Here is an 11,619-nt window from a genome sequence, read left to right on the forward strand (position 1 = left end):
GCTGACATTGCAACCAGCTAAAACACTGACTGGCTGTGCATCAATAATTTGCAGGTCTTTTTGGTATATGTGTATGTTGGGTGGACAATCCAAACCAATCTCTTTGTACCATGTATATCTGTCAATGTGCTTATTGGATTTTTTTATGAGGTTGGTTGGTGAGGCAGGCCCATCGGTAGTGTCCATACATGGGCCGATTAGCTGCCAAGTCGGTCTAAGGGACCGATATCGGCAGCTAGAATCAGCTTGTGTATGGGAACCTTTACAGGCCTATAATTGCCAGCCTGAGGTCTTACTCCCTTTTTATCATGGAATGACATTGGCCTTCTTCCAATCCCTAGGTACCATACCCGATGAAAGCGAGTCTGAGAATATAAAAAACAAAGGCCACTGTAAATATGCTCCCTCAGTACCTGAGGTATATTCCATCTGGCCCAGGTGCCTTGATTACATTTATCTTGTGTAACACTTTAAGCACCATATCCTGTGCCAACCACTGTGTAGTTGGAACTGAGGCAACAGTGCAGCTATTGGGTGGGACTTGGCACTCTGGCTCCTCTACTGTATACACAGAAGAAAATAACTGGTTTAGCACATCTGCCTTTTCTGTATCTGCTGTAACCATATTGTTACTAAAGTATAACGCATGGATACATTTTGCAAATAAAAATGTAAGACTAGGTAATATAATTGTTTCCACCATTGGCTGATGCCTGGTGGAAACATTATATAAAATTGAGCATTTTCTGCTCAATCCATGACTTTCCTCATATCAGTTTATTCTCAGAAAAGAAAGAGGACAATAAAACAAGAGAACTGATTGTTTGAGTAAATATTTGTTCGCCAAACACAATGCAACATCAGGGTGCACAAACATACATACCACTACCTTGCTTGGACTGCTGCTTCGCTTCTCCCTGCACTACATGGATATAGGTGCAAAGCAGCGGCTATACAAAAAAAAATTAAAAAGCAGAATAGGCCCCTGACCACACTGGGCCCCTAGGCTATAGTCTAGGGCTGCCTGGTGAGTAATCCCCCTGTGTCTCCTGTTTATTAGTAGTGTTTACTACAACCCCCAGTGTGGTGATGGTGGTGAGAGTGATACCACATTACACATTGTGGCTCTGCTCCATTTATTGTTAAGAAATGGTGGTGTTGTCAAATCACTGTCAAGCATGTTTTGGATCAGTGGGGACTTACTTCTCCTAGAAGCCCACTACTTCCTGGCAGCCCTCCAGTTATATCCCCAGGCTATCCAGAGCCTTGCTTGTGTATCAGGGAGCAGCAAAACAGCAGGGGAAAGTATCTACTGGCCAGGGGGCCACCATTCTGGAGGATGCTGCGATTTCTAGATGATACCTAGAAAGGAATGAAGACCCAAGAGGAACCTGGATTTGGCACACAAATGGAAGTATCAACCACAAGCTATAAAGTGCCCCCAGCCACAATTTTGTAACAAGAATGAGAGAACATTCGAGGAAGAATAAAGATTTAGAGCTCTTACACCACACAAGGAGACTAACCTACTGCCTGTCAAGTCTTTATGCCTCCCTACATCCACCCCTCACATATACAGCACTGCCAAACACAAGCAGCTTTGCATTTGGGGTAACCACAGGTCTCTGCTTTCTGAAATAAAGTGCAGAGCTGCAATTTTGCTCCAAAGACCGTGTCTAAAGAGCAAACTGGTGCATTGAACCAATTTTTTGCACATTCCCTGCACCTTATGCATATTTGTTGATTTATTTGTTAAAGAGTGGGTGTTCAGAACAGAACTAGAAAATGGTAGTAGGAGACTGAAAGGTTCTGAGCAAAGGGAATAAAAAGCAGGTGTTGCAAGAAGTTGTATGCTGTATAAGAGCTGGAGTAAGTAGAAGCAAGGACTGAAAATTTATGAATAAAGGGGCTGCATTTACTCCTGCATTCTCTTGCAGTGGAACTCACCGCTCAACTGCAAGTGAATGCAAGACTGAAAGCCTGTGCGTAAAATACCTTAAGGTGTGCTTATGGCACACAGGGTGATTTGTTGCCTGCAGTTAAATCTGGGCTACTGTAGGTGACAAATCTTCCCAAAATGCTTTCCCACTGGCAATAAAGTGAATTGCTAGAGGGAAAACATTTGTGGCGCTTAGTTTTCCTAAGTTCCCTCGTGAGTCAGCTTAGGAATGGATATTTAATTCTCTCAAGGCAACTCTGTTGAACAGAAGTAGCAAATGTACCTAGAAAGTACTATACACAATACCAGAAAAATTGTTGTACTTTTAGTGGCTCATTTTAAAGATTGTATGCAGAGATATGGATCCTCTAGAATTTTTATTGTTCATTAGGGGGTCATGAACCACACATTTTTTTCATGAAACTGTGACTATCTTTTGGCCAGTTTCAAAGTCAGAAAGGTTTTTGCGCCATTTACGATCGTTCGGATTTGAAAATTTCGTAACTTTCGGATATTTTGGTACGACCGAGAAATAATTTTTGTGATATTTTCACGCATCAGAAATTATCGTGGTTACTCCAAATTTTTTCCAATCGTGACTTCAACCACACAAAATTCGCAGTTTCATTAATGTACCCCTAAATGTTTGCTAAATGCATATATGAGGACCAATTTTTAACCCCTGCTAAGCAGTAAAATGTGTCACGTCACAATTTTCGTGTTTGTAATGTAACCATTTTTTTAAAAAAATTTGTAATAAATCCAAGAATATTGGAACACCCAGTTTGCAAGATATATTTTCTTATTCAATGAATGGAGGGGGTGGTCAAGGCACCATTGACTGCAAACACAGCTCCATGCCAATTGCATTGTCAAATGCATCAGAGCAGTGATTGTATGATGCGAGATGATATTATCTATATAAAGGAAACTGAAGCTGGTGATAGTTGAGAAATTACTTAAAAGTTCAACAGAGAATTGATTGCTTTTTAAATGGATGTCTCTTTAAAGCAGGTAATCTCTAAGCTCTCTCCTATTACAGTCACTCTTATTATTTAGGTAAATACTCTTTATACTACATAGTTGATTAATGGCAGAATTAGCAATTAGATAAATAAATAGTATTTTTAGGACATAGCTGAGAAATAGCAGGATTATCCAAAAAGATAAGCGAATAACACTAATATTATATTTTTAAAGCCCATTAAAGTCTTGTTACATAGATAAAACTCAACAAATCCCTATGAAAGAGTGTGTTTTACTGAGATGGGAGTCGCTCTTAGAGGAATAAAGCTGCTCTTTGTGTACCAGCAGCACAACAATTGGATTAAATTCAGGAGCCTGCTACAACCCTTCTATTTAATTTCTATCCGCTCTCCTTGGCAGGGCCTCCAGAGATGGCAATGAACGCTAGTAACCTCTTAACTGAATATGTAGATAATGCAGCTAAACCTTATAAGTAAAGTGCAAATATTTAAACATAACACTTTATAGTGATTTGTTGGTATTCATATCAATCCTTGCCCCAGCACATTTATGTAACACACATATTACAGTTTTTTAAGTTATTACCAATTACATGACAGGGAAAGGGTCATTTTTTAAGCACCCACCCCAGTCATTATAATCACTTATCATGGACCCAGGGGCGTAGTAAATTATTGAACGCTGCACTGCCATCACCTTTTCTGTCTCAGAATCTTTGCTCTGGCCCTGACTGTGTGCACTGAAATGGGTCTCTGGAAATGAAAAGGAGATGACAGTTAGGGCTCGTACTCACGAGCATCTGCTCCTGCGGTCCCTTGTGGTGGATCCTTCCTTCAAGTCTTAACTATAGTATATACTTATCCAACATATTCAGCAGCACATACAGTGATTATACGTCATCCACATAAGTCTCTGCCCCGAGGGCCAAATTTTTACTGGAGCCAATTAACCACCCTGTTTTTAGAGTGTGAGAGGAAGCCCACATAAACACATTCCATGCAGATAAATCAAACGCAGGACCCCAGTGCTGCCAGTCAGTCTAGTTCTGGAACATTAGTCTAGATATTATGTCAGTACCCCTATCTCCAAAAAAACACTTCTGTAGTAGTTGAGCTGTGTTTATTTCCAACTTTGCAGCTACAGGTGCACATGATGACCTAATTTGTTATTGAACAGGAACCCAGCATCCTTTATTTTTTAGCTGATATTAGTAGTTTTGACAGCATGTTAGCAAAAAAATTTCCATTTAATTTGTAGAGAAATATATACAAAAAGCATATGGGAGGAAGGAATACTGTAAATATACTATTTACTACTTAAAAAAATAATAATAATAGAAACCTTGTCTACATTAATTCCTGGATTTCGTGATTTTGCAATCTATTTGTAAGCAAAGTACCTGGTGGATTGGTATTGAACATGTAAAAATGTTTTGGTTTTTTTTTTGCAATACAAATGCACTAAATTTTAGAAGCGGGTAAAATACTTCTGTCATCTCTGCTTCATATATCCTAATATACCTAATTTATGGATACACAAAATGTATTCATTTTCATTCTTTTAACCTCATAATACTATGGGTAATGTTACAAACAAGCATGCAAACTGAACAGCATATGATCTGTGTTAAAAAAAGTGCTATAACGTTATATGAAATTAAACTGTAGTTTTCCCCTCATATGACCCTTTTTTCCAATTAGTTCAAAAGCACTGAGCCATGCATTTATTTCCTTGACCCTTTGTCTGAGCATTGAGTATTATCCTGGAGGACCCGCCTCTAGCAAGCCTATTGGTGCATTAAAGTGGTTAGTGTGGGATGCTTTTCTCTTGCACTTGCTCAGCCCCCATCACCAGTCACCAGCTCTCAGATAAGTAGAGCTCCTAACTGCATCCTCCTGGCAGATCATCACAGGATAACACATCAGATCTGTTCCACTGCCTTGTGCTTTACATCCGCTGTCAAAATGGTAGATGTCTTCTGTGCCACCTGGAAACTGATAGACAGCCAAAACTTTGATGAGTACATGAAAGCTCTAGGTATGTGTTGTATCACTTAAGCTGCATTCTTGGGAATTACAGAAGGTCCCTCATTTACTGTTAGACATACTTCATTTTGGTTGTATTGTTGTAATAGAGTGGAATATCAGTAGCCTGCCTTTAGCATGCCTTCTGCAGCATTGAAAAGGATGAGAGCTTTTTCAAACAAAGCACTGTCAAACAATCAGCACTGTTAATGCAGCTTACACTTAAATAGCATCTGTTTCTTGAGACTGTGAATGCGATAGTATCGTAATTTATCTGCATGGAAAGGGACAGATCTTCTTTCTCTGGTGTTTTCTTCCTTCTCTAGGAGTGGGTTTCGCCACCAGACAGGTTGGAAATGTGACAAAACCCACAGTGATTATTAACCAAGAAGGGGACAAAGTGGTGATCAGAACCCAGAGCACATTTAAGAACACAGAGGTCAGCTTTAAGCTAGGGGAAGAATTTGATGAAGCCACAGCAGATGACAGGAATTGTAAGGTGAGTGATAAAAATCTTGGTAAATTCTTGGTAAAGATTATATAAACACTCTATAAAGCAATGCAAATATCAGATTGCAAATTAGTTTATTAATACATCAGATTGGAGTATAACCAAGTCAGATATTAATGCAACACAAGTGGTTTCTTTTTAAAGTAAGATGACATAAAAACAGATTTACCACAGGGGAATGCAAGAAGAACACTCATGTTGCAGAAAAGAAATCCAACCACACATTGAAAGAAATGGTGAAGGCAAAAAAGTGTGACTTTTTTGGTTATAGATATATACAGAACACGACAATTGTTTCACTTTGGCCCAGTACAACTGTGATATTTAGGGGTATATTAATCTTGCTGTGCAACCAATCAGCAATTAGATTTCAACAGATAGAAAACCAAAGCAAAGCATCTGACAGGCTGCTATAAGCAACATCACTGTTTTACTCCATGTTTTATACAGCATGATAAATATACCCCTTAGGCTCACTGTGACATCACAGACCATATAAAATGTTCGTTTGTAGGGCCCCAGCAATTACAGGGCACCAGCTTTACTACGTCTACACCTCATTGACTGCCCTAATTAGTTCTTAAGTATAGGTTCCAAACAACACATCAAGTCCTGCTTCCAGGATATCTGCTACCAAATGTACCTGATTATTTTTTGAGAATATTCTGCTCATGGGCATATTATTCAAAAAGTAAAACTTGAGTGAAATTTCACCACTCTCTATTAATTTCTGTGGGATTTTGGGGAGCATTTATCAAATGGTGCAAGTCCACTTCTTGATAGACATGGCTTTAAAAATTCCATATAAATGTATAAAGAGCATCTTGTTGACTGTTAGCCTCAAGCATACACAGCTGTTTCCAAGCTTTCCATCTTAAGATTTAGTTATGCTAAATTATGTTTTGCACTGAAAGGCCCAGTCAGTGGCATAAGGAGCAACTATTTGGATTGTGACTTTTTAGGCCAGGAATTAGCCAGTATATAATTATATAGTTTATATATAGAGTTTTTCTTGTAAGCATATGGATCTTAACATTTGGTATTGGCTGTAATCTGTATAGAAGCATGTAGGGTTGACTTCTGCTGCATTGTTTCAATTGAAATTACATTTAAAATAACACTTAAAAGCATTGAACATTTTTAATTAGTGTGTGTAATTTGCTTAGAATGAAATTTTCTTAGAGTTTTCAGTATCTTATTTTTCCCATCTTCTTTAATATAGCGTGATTTATTTTTATTTTTACTGGCTAAAATTATCTTAAGAAACCATGCAGTTGCTATAAATTGTGCAGTCAATTCACACAGTACTATTTTGAGATCAATAATCGGGTTTATTGTTAACTGGTTAACCCCCTGTCCTAATGACTTTGTCCTTCACAGTCCACTGTAACCCTAGAAGGGGATAAATTGGTGCATGTACAGAAATGGGATGGAAAAGAGACCAAGTTTGTAAGGGAAATCAAAGATGGCAAAATGATTATGGTAAGTCTCTGTAACTCAAACAGGTAACTTACATGTGGTACTAATGAAACTACTAACAGCAGTGCAATAATTTTACACACATTTGTACCTATAGGTCATCTACACTAAAATAACTGATGATCTATTAATGAATGGGAATCATAAATGGGAAACTATAACTGATCATTGCAGGTCTCTATAAAAATATATTACATTAAACAGCCCACTTGTAAAACACTGCTCCATCTTAATAAATCATTATAACAAAAATATACTTTTCTAGTAGTTTGTGCTATTGGATAACCCTAAATAGAAAAACTGTCATTATAAGTACTAAGTGCTGCCCTCTGGTACATACAATTTACTGTGTTTACAAACAAACAAAGGGCACACATTCATGCTAGGTTATATTCAGCCAATAAATAGCTCAAGCTCTTACTCCTACTACTACAGTTAAAGTTGCCAGGTGTTCTCTGAGGTAGCAAACAGACTATCACAAAAAGTTCACTTAATATTATATAAATTATAAGTTGGTTAAGAATGCATTGTAAAGATCTAGTTTTCTTGAAAAAATAATTTGGTTCTATTTTCATATTATGTTTCTGGCTTACAGTGCCTTAGGATTTCAAATGATAAGCCACTTGTTTAATCTTTGAATATGTTTCTGGTTTTCAGAGGTATTGTTACATTTTCGTAGATTTTCTTTGGCCTCTAAAAAAAAAAGTATTAAGATGAACTCTGAAATCATGCTACATCTGTGTCATGCTCTGCTTAGACCCTGGCATCGCTGGTATTAAGGGATCTAACTGAGTTACGGTACTTCCATTTCCATAAATTCCATGACCTAATAAAAGCTCACACTGCTTTATAAGTGTGCCTTATAAAGCAGTGTGAGCTTTTATTAGGTCATGGAATTTATTTTTAAATTTTTAAAAAGATGGTTTGCTAAAAAAACAAAACAAAACAAAAACAGTTCTTCTTCCCAGCAAGTTCAGTGTTTTAAAGTAGGATTATTTTTGGGGTTGTAAATCCAAATATAAAATTCGGCATTATGAAAGCACATTGAGTTATAAAGAAGTTTCTACTACATAATAATTACAATACTTGTAAATGATTTTTAAGTTAATTATTTGTAAATGCAGTTGCTAATAAAATCAGTGTCTGTCCTTTTCTTTTAACTGATTTGCTGGCTTTGACAACATTTACAGAACTGAAACAATGTTACAGCAGTTAGCTTTTCTGCAGCCAAGGCTTCATTTCCCACAAAGTCCAATTGTAGCAATGAAAAAAAGTCACAGCTGCACTCACCTTAGGCAGTTTTCCTAGACGCATGGCAATGCCCCAGCTGACTTTTGTTTGAGTGCAGTCTCTATTTCTGCTTTTTTTCATTTCATTTCCCATAATACTTGCAAGCCCTGTGAGTAACAGATGCAGTGAGGCAGGGCATCAGTTACCATACACAGGCAGATTTCAACTATTGATTCGGGTCCTTCAGACCAATTTGGCAGCTTATCTGCCCATGTGTAGGCACCCCAATGGGCGTACCCGACCGACATCTGGGCTAAAATTGTGCAGATCTTAATCAGTCAGGTTTGATTTCCCTTCGGATCGGGGACTGCATCGGTCCGTTGATGTGGGCCTTGCTCCGATGGCACCTATGTCCGCTGTTTTAATTTGAACGTTTGGCCCTAGGGCCTGTTATCAGCCACTTTCGTTGGGCATATATCTCGCCAAACAAGCGGACAGCAACATGTATGGCCTCCTTTAGAAGTCTAGTAAGTAGAAAAATAGAACTGTAAGGTGATGGCTTTTGCTTTATGCAGTGCTTCATTTTCCAAAGTCACCCCAAGTTTAATGGTGATTCCCTTTATTGCAGTAGAAAAGCATTCAGGGGAGATTTGTTGTCCGTGGTAGCTCAGATTTAACTGTGGGCAACAAATCTCCTGTGTGCCGCACCATGATTCCAGGGATATTTTAGCACAATAATGCAGGTTCACCTTGCCCCTGATTTGAAGTCAACCTATATTTATTACTGCTCTCTGACATTTCCAACTTGGTGTGTCCTAATGAAGCGCAAGCTAGGGGTTATTCCAGGGGATGCACATCTTTGTCCACCAGTGCCATGAATGCAGGGAGCTTTATATTCAATGCAGACCCCATTCTAGGAAGGAGCTGCACTGTAAACGTGCAATGAATACTGTTTAACACTTTGTGATCAATTATTGAGAAAATTCAGAATTCTCTACAAATTTTCAAAAAATTACATTATTTTGTGAGCTGTGAAAGGTTGTATGAATGTCTTCACCACTTTTTACATAGCTTTATAACCATCCCCTTGAATTATCAATGTTCATTGTGAATGCACATAGTTTGTGCAATGGCTGGGCAAAATAAACATATATTTGCTCTCAAACAGCAGTGAAATATATGCTACTGGCTGTAGTTTACTCCATAGGACACATATATCAACACTGGACAAACTGGCCCCAGTGAAGTTAACTCAAATAATTAGCTATATACTGCTATAGCTAGAATGTTGTAAAGCAAATCTCTGCTGTGGTTTCTGTAGATAGGTTACTGCACTGTGGCAAATTCACCAAGCATTCATATATGTGGCCAGACTGAGCAATAATATGCAGTGGGTCAGATTTATTGATATATGGTGTTAAGACAGAAACTCTGTTAAGAGGGCAACAATGTATCCTGTCAGTCCTGCGCATGTAAGAGGGACCTTCCAGCCTGCAAAACATGTGCCTTAATACAAACATCTTGCATATTTTTTACATTTTGTATTTAGATTGTATTTAACTTTGTACATACAGTTAGGGTTCAGATTCAGCTTAATCATTTATTGTAGATTTGGTATGTATATATGTGTATTACTATAATGAACAATTCATCCAGAAAAACCAGGATGTCAACAGACATGATAGAATACACAGCAGAAATGCCAAGGAACATAAACAAGTATAAAAAAAATTTGAATGCAGAAGCACAAATCTATTTTTTTCTTATCTGATTTTAACATTTAGAATGCTTTCTCCACAGACCCTTACTTTTGGTGATATTGTTTCTGTTCGTCAGTATGAGAAGGCATAATATGGCATTATCTGATGTGTGACCACTGCTTGCCCAAGTGTCACTTCTCTTGAAGACTGGGAGGAAGTTCATCTTTACTGACAGTTACATCATGAACTTTATACCTTCTGCAATAGAAATCATATGTCCAGTTCTGTGTACACTGCCAACTTGTACCACCGAATTTTTATTGCTGGATACTATGTAACAACTTTTTTATTAAAGTTTTGAAATTCTTGTATTTTTACTTAAGCTGTTGAGTACATTTATTGTGCATAGTTACCTTAAGGAGACCTTATAAAATACAGATTACTTGACTATAGGCACACATGAAATTTTAGCATTAATTTCTCTCATTTTGCTGTTTACCCTGAGTGGTGATAAATGCATATTTCAAAGATCAGTTAAACCCAATAAATCCCAGGTGTAGGTGGAATATGCTTGGACACCACTTAAACACATTTTAACAAACAGAAACATAAAATATGTTTTAGGGACTACAATGGTAATTAACATCAGCCCTTAACTGGGCAATTAGAAAATGTGTTTTATTGATCTATAGAGTTGAGCCCATTAAGCAACCCAAATGTAGACCTAACAAGAATATGTTTTGTTTCTTTCTCCCTTCCCTTCAAGTCTTCAGGTCTAAAAGTGTAATGGGAGAATGTAATACAGTATGTATCGCTAACAGAAAAAATGGTTGCAATAGGACCAAAATGGCGCTCTGCAATAAATGTTATTTGCGTGACAAAAAACCTATTGGTGAACCCTTTGCATCCCTTGCAACAGAAGGTTTACTATTGAACTTTTTTTTATTTTTTATTTAGCGCACAAGTGCAGCAGATGTGATGAAACTTCTTAATGAAAAAGTCGCACTCACTATCTTCAAGCAGGTGTTAAACATTCGCAATGTAATAAATGTTTAGTGAACAGTAGTAAATTGCAAACAATACTAAACATTCACAAAAACTCAATTTTACACAGCGCTTGTGAATTTTATTACAAACTCCATCAGGGTTTAACTAATAATGTATATAATTTATATAAAGTAGAGTACAGGTATGGGATCTATTATCTGGAATGATTAGGACCTGGGCAATAAAAACTCAATAAGATTGTTTTGTTTTACCACCAGTATGGATTAATGCAGTTTAGTTTGGATCAACTACAAGGTGCTGTTTTATTATAAGTTGTGCTCACCACTTCACCACTAATATATATATATGGTTTAAAAGTAATAATAAACAGCATCCTATGCACACTCACAGGAATTTACACAATGACCTGTAAGCATAGTGCAGTTTCCTGTGAGTGCCGCATACAATGCCGTTGGGTCCTGTACCTCGTGGTTGTTTCTCCAAAAAATTCCAGTAGAGCCGCAGCAATTGTTTCATCAGAGAAAGAAGCTTTATTGGTCAAGCACAGAATACAGATGCATTCAGTAGCTTGGAGAGATCTCTCTTACTTTTATCATCTCTCATTCTATAGCAAAATCTCTCATCCTATAGTAAACATGTATTTTATTGGATAATTATCAGTTAGTCATTATAGTTAAGCAAAATAGTTCCTAGGCAAACTTTGTTCTAAGCAACATCAGTTTCTCAAGCCATATCATGTCC

General features: G+C 37.4%; 1 protein-coding gene across 1 annotated transcript; it reads left to right on the forward strand.

The window, feature by feature from the left end:
* The first annotated feature begins 4,848 nt into the window (after nucleotides 1-4,848).
* Nucleotides 4,849-10,247, forward strand: fabp7 (fatty acid binding protein 7, brain). The gene is made up of 4 exons (NM_001015907.2): nucleotides 4,849-4,963; nucleotides 5,277-5,449; nucleotides 6,842-6,943; nucleotides 9,971-10,247. Exons 1-4 carry the CDS (start codon nucleotides 4,891-4,893, stop codon nucleotides 10,019-10,021), a joined length of 399 nt encoding a protein of 132 aa, NP_001015907.1. The 5' UTR covers nucleotides 4,849-4,890; the 3' UTR covers nucleotides 10,022-10,247.
* The last annotated feature ends 1,372 nt before the right edge of the window (nucleotides 10,248-11,619 follow it).

The sequence above is a fragment of the Xenopus tropicalis genome, chromosome 5, assembly GCF_000004195.4.
Source record: "Xenopus tropicalis strain Nigerian chromosome 5, UCB_Xtro_10.0, whole genome shotgun sequence".
NCBI classification, from domain to species: Eukaryota; Metazoa; Chordata; class Amphibia; order Anura; family Pipidae; genus Xenopus; species Xenopus tropicalis.

Excerpts from the sequence above, each read along its gene's own strand:
- fabp7 (NM_001015907.2), top strand. The coding sequence starts at position 4,891 with ATGGTAGATGTCTTCTGTGCCACCTGGAAACTGATAGACAGCCAAAAC. Across the intron at positions 5,450-6,841 it reads CAGATGACAGGAATTGTAAG|TCCACTGTAACCCTAGAAGG; the intron begins GTGAGTGATAAA and ends TGTCCTTCACAG. Across the intron at positions 6,944-9,970 it reads AAGATGGCAAAATGATTATG|ACCCTTACTTTTGGTGATAT; the intron begins GTAAGTCTCTGT and ends CTTTCTCCACAG.